The sequence below is a fragment of the Dromaius novaehollandiae genome, chromosome 4 (genome assembly GCF_036370855.1).
Source record: "Dromaius novaehollandiae isolate bDroNov1 chromosome 4, bDroNov1.hap1, whole genome shotgun sequence".
NCBI lineage: Eukaryota > Metazoa > Chordata > Aves > Casuariiformes > Dromaiidae > Dromaius > Dromaius novaehollandiae.
The window spans coordinates 35,128,059-35,144,564 of record NC_088101.1 but is presented as its reverse complement, the minus strand read 5'-3'; the positions used below and the strand labels follow the sequence as shown (position 1 = coordinate 35,144,564).

General features: G+C 41.4%; 2 protein-coding genes across 2 annotated transcripts in view; one reads left to right on the top strand and one right to left on the bottom strand.

The window, feature by feature from the left end:
• Positions 1-316: 316 nt before the first annotated feature.
• SCOC (short coiled-coil protein) lies at positions 317-14,979 on the bottom strand. Its single transcript, XM_026106140.2, has 4 exons — positions 14,826-14,979; positions 3,515-3,586; positions 3,345-3,428; positions 317-2,776 (listed from the first exon to the last, which is right to left on the bottom strand). Exons 1-4 carry the CDS (start codon positions 14,959-14,961, stop codon positions 2,634-2,636), a joined length of 435 nt encoding a protein of 144 aa, XP_025961925.1. The 5' UTR covers positions 14,962-14,979; the 3' UTR covers positions 317-2,633.
• Positions 5,081-16,506, top strand: part of MAML3 (mastermind like transcriptional coactivator 3) — a 323,572-nt gene continuing 312,146 nt past the window's right edge. Inside the window, exon 1 of the mRNA XM_064510728.1 lies at positions 5,081-5,260. The gene's annotated coding sequence lies outside the window, so the exon portion shown is untranslated. The remainder of the gene's footprint in view (positions 5,261-16,506) is intronic.

Genomic DNA, 16,506 nt, shown 5'->3' with positions numbered 1-16,506 from the left:
GCAGAAATCACTTACGTATTTCTTTTAAAGTTGACACGTGTGAACCAGTACAACTCTTAGCTCCAAGGATACTGCATGCAGCCTGTCAAGCCTTTCCTGTCACTCCCTGCCCCCCTTTAAGACAAGCCTATGGAAATATAAGATCCATGGGTGAAAATAACCAAGTAAGTAATTAGTCTAATTTGAATCCCCAAATTTGCTCTTTCAGCTTTCAGACTTCATCTATGTAGAAAAAAGTTAAGCAACAAACTTACTTTTCTACCTTTCAGTTATAGATACCTATGAACAGTCTTAGACCTTACAAATGTTAAACTAATTCAGACAAATCAAAAGCTTTTATTTAGTGTAAAGTCAGAAATACAACATCTTTAAAATGTTCATAAGTTAAATGAAGGCCACAATAGTGGGATGTTGAATGTTTATAGATGAAATGACCGCTATATACATAGATGGATAAAATATCACTATCCAGTCTTACAATACAAAACCCATGATTTTAAGATTACTTGATCTCAGGAGAATTGCTGAAGTTTAACAAGTGCATGCTCTGTTACCACTTGACATTGGAAGGTATCTCTTACAGTGCAGATGAAAACGTGTAGTGACATGGCTTTTATGCTAGGATGGCTATAATGAAATGTAATTTTTAGAAGTCAAGTGCTCGGGATGTTTTTATTTTTATGTATTTATTTTTTTAATCCTCAAACCCTTGAGACACCAAGTAGGTTACTAGCCGGGTGACTAATTCTATCTGCTAGCAATTCTTGGGTGTATTCGGAGCTCTAGATAGGCAGTAAAAGACAACAGTCCATAGAAGATTAAAATAATTTTAGATGGTTATAGGACCCCCATCACATAAATGAAGTCAGCCATTTGCCTTGGCAGGTGAAGTTCCCAACACTACCCAAAAAATTTTCATAATCAGGTTTCTTGACTCAGACTTACAGTCAACCCTTAAGACATAATTAGTACTTTGTTTGCAGTCATTTGATGCTGACACTCCAGTAATGAGTGCTATGCAGCCACTTTAAACAGAGACAAACAGGAGACCTCTCTCAGGGGAAGGGAACCTCACAAGGTCTGCTTGCAGTTGAGGAAGAACAGTGCTTAGCTGCAGAGATAAGCCATCTCAAAATGCGGTTTATTCTACCATTGCATCCACTCGCTCATGCAATTCTTGCAGCTTTGTTTTTCAGAATCTAGCACAGCAAAGATGAAAGAGAACCTTGAACTGTTTCCCTTTGTTAAAAGGTAACGTAAAATGGCTTCATTACCTAAGAGACAGACATGAGTTTTGGATAACATCCCTACCAAGTCTGGTAAGCTGCTACTGGCAAGATGAAACAGATGTGATAAAATTTACATTGTTGCTTGTATTTCAGCTTCTGTTGTTCTTTTTGTTTTTTTTTTTTTTTTAATACTGATCATGCTAGATGTGCCCTCTCTCTGGGAAGTGCTGAGGCCCATGAGGGCTTCGCACCCCTACAAAGCCTGCTAACAGACAACCCAGCCGGCATAAGACAGGACACCTTGACACTAGGCACCGCTTGGAGCGGCTCAGACTGAGAGGCAGAGCCACCTCTACCACTGCCGCCTCTTCTGACTTTGACGGTTTTGTGCTATCCTCAAGAGGTACTTTACAAGCTTAGGCTTTGTGGCAGGAAAACTGTTGCTCTAAGGCCTGAAGCAAAGACAAGTTTGGCACTTCAGGAGGAAGGTAAAAGGTGGCAAGAAAAGATTTGTTCTCAGTTCCTCACTACAGATTTTTCAGAATGAGCAAGAGGAGCGTTGTTGGCTTTCTGTTTCTGTCAAGCTTATTACTGGGCGTTTTTGTAACTCTTAATCACACAAGTGAAAACCTTTTGGAAGATCATACATTATGATGCAGTGCCTGATCATTCTTTGAGGAACTAGGGAAGTGAAAATGGTTTGAAGTGTGCATCTTATAAATTATAAACAGTCTGATATTGCATCAGTTCAGTATTTCCCTGACGTGAGTTGCTTATCCTTGCTCCCCCTTCTGTTACCCTTCCCCCTCCCCCCAAATCTTAATTCTTTCTCTATATCAAAAGAAAAAAAAAATCACATCCACAAGCCCTGCAAAGAATGTTATACTGTTATTACTTCACAGAAACTACTAACTGGTTTATAGGTTTTTGTTTAAAGTTGCTTTGCAGAGATATGGATAGTACTATACAGCAATCTAAGTATACTTGAGGTGAAAAAGGTGATGCAATTAGACTTCAAATATTTATATCAAATAAGGTTTTAACACTTCCATTTTATAATTGCATTATTTTGCTAGTCAACACTACCCTAAAACCTCAAAGGTAACCAACAAACACGTTTGTTTAACCTGGCAAACTGAATCCAGTTTAACAAGATATGCTAATTTTTAAAACATAAATATGAAAGCCTAGTTAGTTTCTACACTACATTTGCACATTGCTTAATCTTAACAATACACAAACTTGTCTCCTGTTCATGACAATGCTCTTAATTCTGTTTTATCACTGAAGCTTACAATCTTCAGGTATCCAGTAAAGCCACAAACTAAGGTATTTAGCTCATGTAGCCTATGCAAATTAAAACAAAAAAGACAGCAGCAATACAATGACATAGTGAATCAACTCTTACTTCCTTTTGCTTTTTGTGTCAGTTGTTTGGAAAACGCTAGATGCTGACATCAGATTTTCTATATACTGTCCAAGAACTTGGTTTTCTGATTTCAGTTTCAAGTTTTCTTCCTTGACAGCATCTACTCGTGCTGACAGATCTGTGAAAGTGATATTAATCATAAGAAACATCAGACGTTGTTGCATACAATAAAGAATACGTTCTGTGTGCCTACATCAATCTATTCACGTTTTTAACATGGGAAACATGGCTGTGTGGTATTACCTTTTAAAACACTGTGCTACTCCAAGTTTTACCTAAAGACCTTTTTTCAAAAATTATTTGTAGCACAGTATTTTATGACAAATATGTTACACAAGCTAATTGTTAATCTGTCTCTTGATTCTTTTCCAGACTGTTCTTGAATTAAGCTACAGCAAATTAAATTGCTTGGAAACAAAGTTTCAATTATGAACAGGCTCAAAGATGGTCACCCCTTTTTGCCTCTTGCGCTTTAGGAGAGTTGAGCAAACACTTACAGTGCTAAAAACAAAACCTGCTTGGTATCGCTCAAGGTTCTACTAAGATCTTGTTAATAAAACTTCAACCGCATAAGGAACATTTCTTCTGGACAGCAGCACTTGCAGAGTAAGGTAGGCAGAACAGCGAGGTTCTCTTTTGTTTAATGCTATGCTTATAAAGAAAATCTAATGTGCCAAACCGCTAACCTTCAAGTGTGTGCTGCAGTTCCAAAACTTGATTAATAAGCCGTGTTTTCTCTTCTAACTCCACCTGATTCTCAGCTTCAACAGCTGCAATAAATCATACAAGCTTTAATGCAATAGCTGTAGTGTAGCAAAAATAACAACAAAGAATAACAACATTAAGAAGTTTATACCATCCATGTCAGCATTCATCATTGTAGAATGGGCGCTTTCCACTTTTGAGCAGTATATTCCTGAGCGATGTTCTGTTTAAAGAAACAAAAGTTAGAAGAGGCAACTGTCACTGTAATAACTGCATTTATATTTGATTTTTAGATGGGCTCTGCTAATTGGTGTTGGAAAAGCCACCACTTAAGCCTAAGGCAAAACAACATTTTTCTAACGTTAGTTATTTTCACGTTAGAGCTCTACTGTGGTACGTAAACATAACTCCTTGATTAACGGTGCCCCAGCTTACCCTCCAGTACACGAAATACCCGTGCGTATCGGTGATGCAGTTGCCTCCCTCCCTCCCCGCACAGATCCTTCTAGAAGCGGCTATTAAAGACCTACGGCAGCGCAAGGCGACCACCGCACCGCCCGCCCCTGCCCGCACGCTGGGGCACCCGCCTCGCCGGCACCGGCCTCCCGCCGCCCCCCCGTGCCGCGGGCGGCCTGGGCCCACGGATCGGGCGGGCGGGCGGGCGCAGACCGGGCTGGGGCGCCCCCCGCCGCGGGCAGGGCGGCCCGCGGCCGCCTCGCAGCACTGCCGCGGAGGGGCACCACCGCGCACCCCCCCTCCTCGCCGGGAGCCGCCCGGCCGCGCCGTCCCCGCGGCGGCCAACGCCTGCCAGGCCCCGCCCCGCCGCCGCCCCCGCGCCCAGCCCCTACCTCGCGCCGCCGCCGCCTTCCTGCGGGCTGCGCCCCGGCCCGGCCCGGCCCGGCGCCGCCGCTCCGCCACCTCCCGCCGCGCCTGCGCCGCCGGCCCTGCGCGCGCACCGCCTCTCTCCCTCCTCCCACCCCGGGGCGAGAGAGCCGCTGCACGCGAGCGCCGGGCGCGGCCAATCCGGGCGGCGGGGCGGGGCGTGCCGGCTATGGCGGGAGGGGCGGGGCGGCGGCTTGCGCGGGATCGGCGCCCACCGGCGTGCCCGGCGCCGGTCGGGCCTCGTGCGCCTCCGCCACTTGCGGCCGTGGCCGGACCGAGGGCAGCACCGCGCTCGCCCTGCGGCCCGTCGCCGCCAAAGGCGCCTGCCTTCCTCGCTGTGCGCGGGCGAGTGCCGCGCTTGGTACGCGGCAGCGGTGCAGAGCAGGTGCCGCCCGCCCCGAGCCGGCGGGGGTGGTGCCGCTGCAGTCTCGCCGGGCCGGGCCGGGCCGTGTAGCCCTCCCCGCAGAGGGGCTCGGGCGCCTTGGCGTCCCGGGCGGCTCCCCCACACCTTGGGCGCAGGCACTCGTTTAGCAGCTCACTGGTGTTTGCCCCGGCTATAAAGGCCTCGTGTGAGAGCGGCGCTCTGCGAGGGGCGCGCTCCTCTGGGGCCGCCCCGGCCCTGCGAGAGGCTACTGTGAACTTCGAGATGGCACCGAGAGCCCGCAGCGCCCCGTCACACCGGGACGGGCAGGGCGGCGCCGGCCTGCGCTGAAGGGAGGCCGGGTAGCGCTCGCCCCCCTCCCCCCCGACGGTCGGCGCCTCGCCCCTCCCCGCCAGCGGTCGCCGCCTCGCGCCCGCCCCCTCCCCGCGCAACGGTCGGCGCCTGGCGCCGTGGCGGGCGGTGCAGGCGCGGCAGCGGCGTGCGGAGCGAGGGGTCCCTCTGGTGTCCGGGAAAGGCTGTCACAGCCCCCGCTGCGTGGTGGCGGCAGCGGCGGGGTTTGGGTGTTTGTTTTTAGTGGCGTGCAGTCCTTTTCCAGTTAAATCGTGCTGCTGAATTACAGCTGAAATAATGAAAGTAAGTATGTGGCTGAACTCATATCAGTGTTTCTCTGGTAAAAACAAATTCGTTTTGCACAGAAATGTTACTGCAGATATTTAGAGTGCCGGTCCTTAACCGGTGGTTTGCCACTCTTTGTTGTGTTCAGAAGAAATTAAGTAAGGCATGTTTTCTTCAGTGTGTAACTCTTTCAGTACTGCGTAGGCTGGCAAAGCCTGAGAAACACTGCAGAGAAGTCAAAAATGTGTGACTTCAGTTAACTCTCGGTCATATATGAAGGCATTTGGAGGGAGAGGAGACAGTTTTCAAGCAGCTGGAGTCCAGCAGGGTTTACTTGCTCAGGTGCAGTGCTATGTAAGCGTGGCTGCGCTGCTTCCAGTGGATTAGCCTTTAGCACAACAGAGCATGCAGGCTAAGAAACCTGTGATTTAGCACCTTGCTTCTGGATCTTACAGCATTGGAGGATGTATCACAAAGAAACCTAAGTAACTTCACATAGTTGCTCTAGTCTAGCCAGGTTAAATAACTGCAAACCAGCACTTTTGTTTCTATATTGTGTTCCCTCAAAGTTAATAGCGTTTGCACAAATGCGCTGCCAGCTTGCCTGGGTCCCTAGAGTGAAACCCTTGCAAGACATGTTGTACAGGACGCTCCCTTTGGACCTGGTAGGACAGTCTGTGAGCCACAGCAGAGATAACATGTGGGAGCTAATGGTTTCACTGAAGTGACCGTGTACTGCGTACCCCATAGTACCTGTATGGATATCGTGTATTTGGGTATTCTTTTGCTCTAGATATCTCAGCTGTCCTGAGGACAACTCAATTATCCTGAGGTACTGGAAAATGGACACCATTTCTCTTTGTTCTTGAGGCTTGTTATAGGTTATTAAAGGAAATTGCTTTCTATTGCTATAATTCATTACTTGTATCTTTAAAATGTCTAGAAGACATAAACATCGAAATCCTATTGCTCTAAGTGCCGTACAAATGGAGAACAAAATGCTAGTCTTCTATCTTAAAGAATTTACATTAATGGCAGCACTATGAGATTTGAGATACTCTGTGTGATCAAAGTTTTTAGTAGAAGTTGGATCTCCTTGCTCATAATTTGCATGGTTTTGGATAGGAAATATCTTGATGTTTTGTAAGATGTTTGAACACCTTTCCTTCAGCTTGAAATATTAAATTAATATGTTGCCTGTGAACCACTCTGTACTTGAATACGCCTGTGCTTATGTTTGATTACTCGGGTGTATTGAAGTCATTTGGCCCAAAATAGGCTCCTACTCATTTGCAACAGAGGCAGAAAGAAGAACAAAACAAGGATGGTTGAGGGATTTTGTTACCTTTGAGGAGTTTTCTCCTTCCGCACTCAGGCCTTGTATTGGTCAAATAGAGTGATCTGCTGCAATCTGAAGCTGCCACTTTTTACCCTTTTATTATCAGGTTTTGGGAAACTCTTTTCTTACTGGTTCTTGACCTGTATGTTACAGTGGTGGGGCAGAAATATATCCCATTTTAGTTAAATAATTTAATGCCCTGTAGGTGTGGCATTTGGAAAGTGTGTCCTCTACTATATTTTCTTTAATACACTTTGGAAAATATGTCTTTCTAATATCTTGCATCTTCTGGATACCTCCACAATTAACATTTTGTTATTTAAATAACTGATTTAACCTCACAATCAGATGATTCAGATTAGAATGAATGTTGTTCAGGTTATGAAAACATATTTTAACTAGAGCTGCTACAGTCTGTTTGTATTGGAAAATGAATGTTGTGACCCCCCTCTCTCCTTCTGTTAGCTGGTCTGCTTAGAACAAAGTATATTACCCTCTCTATAAAAGGCCTTTTTAACCCCAGAAATCCTTCTTAATCCCTGCAAGCAGTCCTCTCAGATGGTAGCTGGGCTTTAGGAACTTGTTAGTAACTCTCCTTGATGACTGTTTTTAAAATGACAGGTGCTTGTTACCCTGTTATGATCTTGCCTATTGCACTTGTTACGTGGCATGCTTGGCAATCAGCAGGTTCTCCTAATTCCCTCTCAAGGGACTGTCTCCAGCATATGATTAAGGGGGGTGGGGGGGAGAAGAGGAAATATGGCCACAGTTTACAAATAGATACAGATGGGTGGATAGAGAGCTGGCTTACCAGGTGAATAAAGCTTCTGTGTTTTATACTGTAACAGCAAAAAAAAAATCTTTACAGGCTAATCTTTGGGAAATATCCCTCACTGCTGCAGAAGTTCCTCTTTGCTCACTGCATCATACTTGCTGTTTCTTATCTAAGCTGTCTCAAAATAAGCAAAGTAAAGAATATTTGATAGTAAATAATGTGTCCCACTGAATGGGATCCAGACACATTGTTTCCTATACTGTTGCAGACAAAACAGAGTAGCAATTCGAAGAGCTGCAGGTTTACCTGCTGTTCCTGTTTTGCTACGTATACTGTTGAGGGTTAATTTGTCTGTTTTGCCTGGTTTTGTATTCAGACTGTAGTGTAGGTTTTTGGGTTTTATTCTTAACTGTGTTTGAGATGTACCGGGCTGAAACTTCTTTTCAAAAATTATTCTGTGTGAGTTTTCTATTTACATAAAATAATCTGTATCTGGGCCTCCACTGTTAGCATTGCACAGAGTGGCTGCCAGCAGAGAACAGATGGAGGCTTTAGTCTACATAGTAGTCTGTGTTGTTAGGTTAGTGTTAGAGTTGGACAGAGGCTTCCTTAGCTTTAAACTGTGGCACGCTTGAGTGTAATGGACCTTACACAACATATCTTCCTATTGAAGCTGCTTAATACCCTTTACCCTAGGACCTGTGATTGTGGAGCTGGCCCATGCTTATGGGTCCCAAAGTTTAGAAACAGTTTGTCTGTGGCCTGGCTATGTCTCAACTCCATGTCACAGTAGGATTAATGCATGTGTTTTCTTCCTCCCCCACCTTCATCCCTAGATTTCCAAAGAAAGGATACCAAAGTACTGAGCCATCAGGGAGCGATAGCACATCCCTGATCTACCCAGTCAAGGAACCAAGATGACTGGATTGATGCTGCAGGTTGTATCTTCCACAGAGAACAGAACTAGTTCATCTTGCTTTCACGTATATAGGTTTGTCTTCCTACCATCCTGCTATTTTCTAATGCAAAAAGGTGGATCCCAGGGTCCTAAATAGATGCTATATTACCACATTAAAAAAAAGCCAAAATTATAATTTTTGAGAAATCAACCAAACCCACAGAAGCTTAGCATGGCTGCTCTATCATAGGGCTTAGCTGTTTTTTTTTTTACATTCCTTAGCTGTCTTGCATTGGGTACTACATCCTCAAAGAAACTTGTGCACTTTTTGAGTTTGAAATTATTTGGATTTAGAGTATATTTCCCCTGCCACCATACCCCTGGTGCAAAACAAATCTTTTATAATGCACAGCGTGTTCTGGAATAGAGCCACTAAATAGTATCTTGCATTTTGGAGAAGACACTGTGCTTGGTGTCCTTCTTGACTGAAGAAGGCCAATTGAAGCCCCCTATATAACACTTCTTTATCAGCCTATAGTATCATTAACTTTTATATTTAAAAAGTGTCATTTCCAGCTCTTTAAATTTACTAGCATGGGAAGGCTTGTTTGGCGACTGTTCCTTGGAGTATTGCAAGGAACACAGAAAAACAATGCTGACCCTTCTTCTTGTCTATGCCTTTACATAAAATATACCATCTTAAACAACTGGATGATGTTGCTTTGGCATAATATATAAAAAGCAAGCTATGACACAATAGGTGGGTTATGCTCCTGATCAGTTGTAGTGATTTGAATGTGCCATTAGTGTCTAATCTCAGAAATGTATAGGAAGTCATATACCACCTCTGGAACCAATCGGATTTGTCTTCCTAAAGACTAGCTTCCACTTGATGGGGACCTGGCAGCACTTGCTTCTCTGTTGTTCCTCACTTGCTGGGAAGGGCAAAAGTAAAGGGGTAAATAGTAATTGCATGTAAGTAGATGCAAATCAGTCAACTTTACTTTGTAGTTGTTTACTTGAGTCTTTGGAATATGCAGCACAACACCAAGTGATTTGGCATAGCCAATGTTCAAAGCTTTTCTCCTTTGTTTTTGTTTATGAACTTATTGCTCTCTTCTTCAGAGAAAATATACCCTATAAAGAAGACGAAATAATATTCACAAATGCTGCAAATTGATTTTTTTTGTCTTGTGGAACAGCATAACAACATACTAATATTCACTCAGTGCTGTTTAAATAAGAAATAAGAGGATTGTCTTTATTACTGGAAATACTTGAATACTGCCCTAAGTAATGTTCTGCTGTTCAGTCTTTCTGGTTATTAAAGTGTTTTTACATTATACACCAGATCTTTTGCATCAGGTAAGTGGATTTTCTGACTGAAGAGCTACACAGCTTATAATTTTTAGCAAGATGCCAGTGATCCTGAAGTAAAAACTGACTTAGATGGAAGTAAGAACCAGTGCTAATGCATTTCTTTTTTTATTATTCTTTTTATAATATTTTCTGAGGCATTTTGCCAAAGCAGGGGAGGCATTCATGATATTGTAGCCTTATATTATCTTCAATTTACAAGAACAGCAAGTTTCACTGTACAAGTGTAATTATCTATACTTATGTGTATCCTAAGTTCCAATTAAGATTTCCTAAAACTAGCTGACATTGCTGGCATAAGGAATTAATTTATTCTGTTTCACTGAAAAGAGCATTTTTGTTTAAAATAGCAACAACCTCTCTAGGATATTAAGCATCAATAGGAGTTAACTTGAATGCATGTACATGCACAGTTAAAAAATTATGAGAGGTAATTTTATTGCTCTTGACTCAGATTCTAGTAGTCCATTGCTGTTCATAGCAAACAGCTTCAGATGTTTTATTTCTAAAACTTGTATGCATCCTGTTTTTCCATGGTACACAGTGCAAATCAACAAGCCGTTCACTTCCTTTTTGGCAATGTTTCAGACACTAGAGATGCCAGTGTAAACTAAGTGATAACAGAGGCTTTACTGTTCATCAGTAGAATAGAAATGTATTCTCCTTTTCATCAACAGAAGGTATTGTACATATTTCTGAGATGAGTTCACTATTTGAACTGTAGCATTTCTCCTTTAACTAGCATTGCCACAAAAAAAGATGATAAGGAATACTACTGGCTTAATACTTTTTCCTTGCAATAGTAACTAGTACAGACCCTTTATGTTAAAACTTTACCATTTCATTTCTCTGCAGAGAAAGACAGCCTCCAAGAAGCCTTTTCTTAGTGATCTTGCTTTCTGTACAATTCTGTACAATTATTGTTACTCTCCCAACAACCACAAGAGGCTTGTAGCACATAATACCTTGTGCAAATTTACAGCCACAGCTTAAAGAAAGACTTTTGTCAAATGCAGAATTTGTGAGTAGTTTTTAGTTTTGCACTTTTCCAGACAAAATCAAATTATTATACAAAATGAACAGCTCTTTTGGCTCACATCAATCTAACTATTGTATATGTCCATAATTACTGTCTATGTTCTGGTAGAGCCTTAGGCACCAAATGAGAATGGGACTTCACTGGATGAGGTAATCTATGAGCATATAGTTGGGGGGGTGGGGGGAGGGAACCTCTTTAGAAAGCCTACAAAAAGAGAGCCTTAGAAAGCTGTACTCTTTCATTAATTCTAAAGAGGTGTCCCCTCTGAGGAAACTGTATCCTATCTGATTGCAAGATCGTGCAGGGGCACATGTGTTCATTTGTACACTGACTGCACACAGATGAGTGCAGAATGAAGAACGGAACAACCCTTTTTAAAAAAAAAACTTGTGCATAGAAGATGGAGGATGAAGTGAATGGCACTCTTTGCAGTGTCAGGCTGTAAATACCAACATATATGACATAATGTTGGCCTCTTACCATTCTGATCCTCCTTGTAATCATCTGCTGTATATATGTCACCATATTTTGTGGAAGGACTTTTTAGCAAGGTTCCATAAAGCTTTACTGGTAACAATGAGATGAAAAACTATTTTCCTGTTTTATTTAGTTAGGCCTAAATATTCCGAGGTTTGTTTCTGCTTTTTAAAGAGGGTTATACAGGAGAAATTCAGTCTTGATGTTGGCTTTCTGGGAAGTAGTATTTAAAAAAAAAAAAAAAAAGAAGCTTATGTGCCTGTTAGCTGTTGTTTCACTGTTTTGTTTTATTTTTTGGTTTCACTTCCTCTGTACTTTCATTTGGGTCTGCAATTTTGTGGGGGAAGTTTATCAGTCAAGGGCTATGATTTTTGTAAATGAAAGGGTATTTCTTTCACTAAAGGTGAAAATATTTTTTACCTCTCACAAATGCTGTTAATGAATGCTTTCCTTGGTTTCAGAGGCTTTTGATATTGCTATTAACATATTGATCAAGAATTTTGTCTTGCTACCATTTCATTTTCATTCTGATTTACATTAAAGTGATTTATTTTTGATACCTGTATACTTAATGACAAGTGAAATGCTACTGTTTTGAAAGAGCAATAGCTATTAAATATTTATAGATTGCACTCAGTTAATCAGGCTCAGAAACCCCTGTTGCTTTGCCACAATAGCTTTTTACTATACTAAAGAAACTCTGACATGAAGACTTGTTTGTTTTCAGATTATGTTATCAGATTGTATATATGTAACACATTCTTCTACTTGTCTGTGTTAGTACATTTTAAAAGATGGGGGAAAGCCTTATGTGGTGAGTGCAAACATAATGTAGTTCATTAAAACCAGTACTTCTTTGTGATCCTACTTAAATTTTAATTATGGAACACTTGCTTCTACCTCATCAGCTCATCCTCAGGCAAAGTCCACTTGTTTATGATTTATTTCAAGATCTATATTTTGCTTGTCCTGTTTCTTTATTCCTTGCATGAACTTGCTGCTGTCTATCCTAAGGAATCTTTTTTTCTTGCACTGTATAATACTTTTCTCCTCCTCCAGCCCCTGCTTGTCTGTAGTTGTTCTTCTCACTGTTATAGCTATAAGGCCTATTCTCTTTGTCAGCCTCTGCCCTCCAGGGTCATATTAATCAGTCTTAACTTTAGTTGGGAGAGCTAAGGAAAACCATATGCTACAAAGCATATGATAGTCTCTGCCTACTATTGGCTAGAATTTTCTTATACCTTTCTGTCTAGCTTCCAGGTATTGTTCACTGTCAGAATAAACAGACCTGGTTATCAGGTTCACCATGAATCTTACTATATTCTCCCTCTCCCTCTCCCTCTCCCTCTCCCTCTCCCTCTCCCTCTCCCTCTCCCTCTCCCTCTCCCTCTCCCTCTCCCTCTCCCTCTCCCTCTCCCTCTCCCTCTCCCTCTCCCTCTCCCTCTCCCTCTCCCTCTCCCTCTCCCTCTCCCTCTCCCTCTCCCTCTCCCTCTCCCTCTCCCTCTCCCTCTCCCTCTCCCTCTCCCTCTCCCTCTCCCTCTCCCTCTCCCTCTCCCTCTCCCTCTCCCTCTCCCTCTCCCTCTCCCTCTCCCTCTCCCTCCAAGTTAACAAAGTGATATTTCCAGGTAAACTTTTTTCACTTGCTCTGAATTTCCCTTTCAACTTTTGAGTGACTCTCCCTCCCTTTTCACTACTGGGAAAACGCTCTGGTATTGGTAGCAGATCTTGTATTAAGAGGCCTCATTTTGGGAGTTCATTCTTCCTGGAGAGCAACCCACCTATATTTCAGATCTTTGTGCAGTGCATGCTACATGTCTTATTTGTTTAATTTTAGATGAAGAGGAGAACTATTAATTGTGTCTGGAAGTGGTTATCAAAAAAAAAAAAGTTTCACTACAGTGTGATCAGCAGTAACAATGTTTGTGTAACTCGGGGAAGAGACTGAATTTCAGAATAGAAAGGAACAGCACAGGAGCAAAGTCCTCTTCCTAATGTGAATGTGAGCTTCCTCTAATTTTGGGTGTGTTACTGCAGACAAAAGTCTAGAATTTTAGAGGTGCAATTTCTGAGGTGCAGCAGAGCCTTATTTGCACTGTTTCTGAGCAGTTAGTTTTACATCAGTGATGTCTGTGAGGGCTTAAGCATTATTGCATATCAAGTCCTGACTGCCTAGGCTGGCTTTACTATTGCCTAGCTTAACCTCTCTGGAAGTCAAACTTAAAGTTTTTTTGAACTGTGGTATGCACTGTCAGTTGGTGCTTGAATGAGAGAGATTTTAACTTTGTGCCTCCTTTTTCCTCATCTGTATTAACATTTTCCAAGCTGGTAGGGTGCTGGCGTTAGTAGAGTAGTAGAGGAGGCTAGAGGATTTTTGCCTTCCATAAAAAGCACCTTGACATCTACCAAAAGACTAGGCAAGCAATACATCAAAAATCTCCTTCTGTGACACTGGGCAGATTCAAAACTCTCCCAGTATTGGGAGTCATTCCTAGTTTGGCTACTTCTGGATGTCTGATAAAGACTAGACAATCTTGCCACTGTATAGTGTCCCTCACCTGTTCATGGCCTGTTATTATCTGTGCAGCAAGCCATGAAACAGTGTCATAGGAGACTTACTGTTCTGCACTTTTACAGAGAAATGGTCTTAGATTCACTGTCAGGAGAAGACACTCCATTACTGCAGGACTTGCACCAAGGACTGCATACTTACTGTGACTAGTTCAAATCAACCACATATGCCATTAAGCTACATGCTCTAAAAAAAGCAATAAAGTAATTGCATTTAAACATCCATTGCAGCACCATCACACTAATATGACATTGCTGGAGAACTATGTTCTAAAAATAAGGTTAACTTCATATGCTTTTTATATACTAGTTACAAAAGACAGAACTTACAATAACAATTCGTCAATCTCTTTAAAAAAAAAAAAAGTAAAGAAGGGAAAAATAGGACTTGCATTATTCATTAATCAGCAATCTAGAAGCTAGTGTAAATTAGCACAGGTCTGTGGCAGCCATGCTGACAGGCTACAATTGATACTCTGGCTACACCTTTCTAAATAACTTACTATCATTGATATTAACTCACTTTATTTTTCTAGTATATAGAAGTATCCTACCTCTCATTCCAGATGACTTTTATTCCATAAGCTAGAGATATTGTTTGCTTTTGTAGTTTCCTTAAAAACTATGAAATGTTTAATAATGGGTATTTAAACAGATCAACTCATTTCCATTACTAATTAATTTATATTGCTTTTTGTGAGCTCTCACTAGAGTATGTCAAACCGTGCCTTTCCACATCCAGGAGGAAAGGCTGGGACTACCCGTTTTTTTGTTTGTTTGGTTGGTTTTTTTTGGTATTAGTAACAACTAAGTTAACACTTCTGAAATTTTTTCTTTCTAAAGAAGTGGAAGACTACATGTGCTCAGATAACAAGTATATATTAACATATGCTGTTATGTGAAAACTGTGATAGCCCCTACGTCGCCAAAATCTCAATTTTTAATTAGTCATAAGGCTTATTCAACTATAAAGCTAGAAAAGTTTACTTAAGGGCACTTTCTAAAAGTACATTGTACTTGGTAATGCGGAACGAGATCATATGCTCCCCCCGTATTATTATTCAGCCTATGGAATCTGTATTTCATCACTAAATTTATGTCTTTTCTTACCTGAATCATCTGCCAAAGAAATGTTGGTGAAAGTGCCATCCTCTTCATCCAGAGCTAACTCCATTTTGCTTCCTTCTTTCAAGGAAAGTTTAAGTGCATTAAGCATGGCAGTTGTCAGCCATTTTTCAGTGTGCATGTGACTTCTCTTGTTAAATCTTTAATGAGTGCATACACCACACAGGTGTTATCTGATCCTGTCTGCAACTACACACATCTTTTTTTTTCAGTGTGGTATCTCATCTGAACCTTGAGCTCTCTTCCGGAAATTGTTAAACCAGAAGGTTAAAGAGTATAACAGCTTTGTCAGATACATGCTAAGCAAATGCTGTTGTATCAGACTCTTTTTGTGAAAGAACTGTGTTTTCACACTGAGGTTTGTTTTTTAATTTTTCTCTAGGGCTGTGTATGTTTCTTTGGATAGAGGAATAGGGGGAAAGTTAACTTTTAAGTGTTCAGAAATGTTACTTTATAGCCCAAGCAAATGCAGTGGACAGATTTGGGAGCAACAGATTAAAAATCTAATCTTCAAATACTTAAGAATGTGAGTAATTTTACTTATGTGAAGAGTCTCATCAAAACCAATTGGATAGTGTGTGCAAGTAAAGTTACATAAGTGAGCATGTGATGTTCTGCGATAGTAGGTGGGAGGAAGAAAGAGAAATTTAGTTCAGACAAAAAGAACTTGCCTCTTCATGTTTTGTTTGGACACACATGTAGCATCTGAAGAAAACTAAACATAGTTTGAACATATAAACTAGGAAATTCACCTCAGACTACTTACCTCTTAGGAAGAAATAGCTTGCTTTTGCACTCGTGAAGTAGAACGTTGGTTTCAACTTACTTAAAATTATGAATGGCCCTGGTTTTGATCAAAGGCAATGCACTGAAGTGGAATCATTTCATATTCAAGGTGTTGCAGGTTCAGAGTCTGCCTGACTTGGTTTATTTTTAATTAAATTGTTTCCAGAAAAGGCTATAAATTTAGGATATCAACAAAGGATTTTTTTTTTCATTGTAACTAGGAACCTCTTTGAAGTCTCACTAAAAATTGAATCTTAGTTTTGTGAAGCACTAAACTGTGTAAAGACACTAAACACAGGCACATGGGAAATGAAGTGATGCACTTTACAGGAGTGATAAATGTAATGCTGTTCAGTTCTTTTTTTTTTCCTTCTTCTGATACTTTAACTGCTTGTGCACGCTTTAATTTTATTATTTGAGTTTCTCCTATTGGTGTAGGTAAAGTTACTGACAAGTGCCTTCAGGAAGTACTGAAAATTAAGCCTGTTGCATTTTCAGAATAGGGTTGCGAGTTACTCATTTGAATTTAGCTCTAACCAATGTGAAACAAAAAAAATTGCCTTATTGATCTTGAGTAGTCTGTGTAAAAGATCTTCTGGTTTCATTCCAAATCCTTCAGTATCACAAAGGCTAATGTTACTAATTGATACACTTGTGGACAGACCTGGCAAGCACCAAAGAAATGTGGAGGCTCTATGTACCTAGCATGTGATTCACAGTGAGAGCTGGGACTTAATTTCATGACACTGTTATAGGATTGTGTGCTAAATCTGTTCCATGGGTAAAAGCTGAAGTCCAAGGTTTTTACTATAGGCATTTCTAGAAATGTTTATATTCATTTGTAAATTTTTTCTGAATTTTCTGAATTTTTTCTTTTATT

What these genes read in the sequence shown, in the direction of transcription:
- SCOC (XM_026106140.2), bottom strand. Translation starts at nt 14,961, where the DNA reads ATGCACACTGAAAAATGGCTGACAACTGCCATGCTTAATGCACTTAAA. An exon ending in TTCTTTGGCAGATGATTCAG is followed by an intron (nt 3,587 to 14,825) that starts GTAAGAAAAGAC and finishes TTCTTTAAACAG; the next exon opens with AACATCGCTCAGGAATATAC. An exon ending in GATGAATGCTGACATGGATG is followed by an intron (nt 3,429 to 3,514) that starts GTATAAACTTCT and finishes GATTTATTGCAG; the next exon opens with CTGTTGAAGCTGAGAATCAG.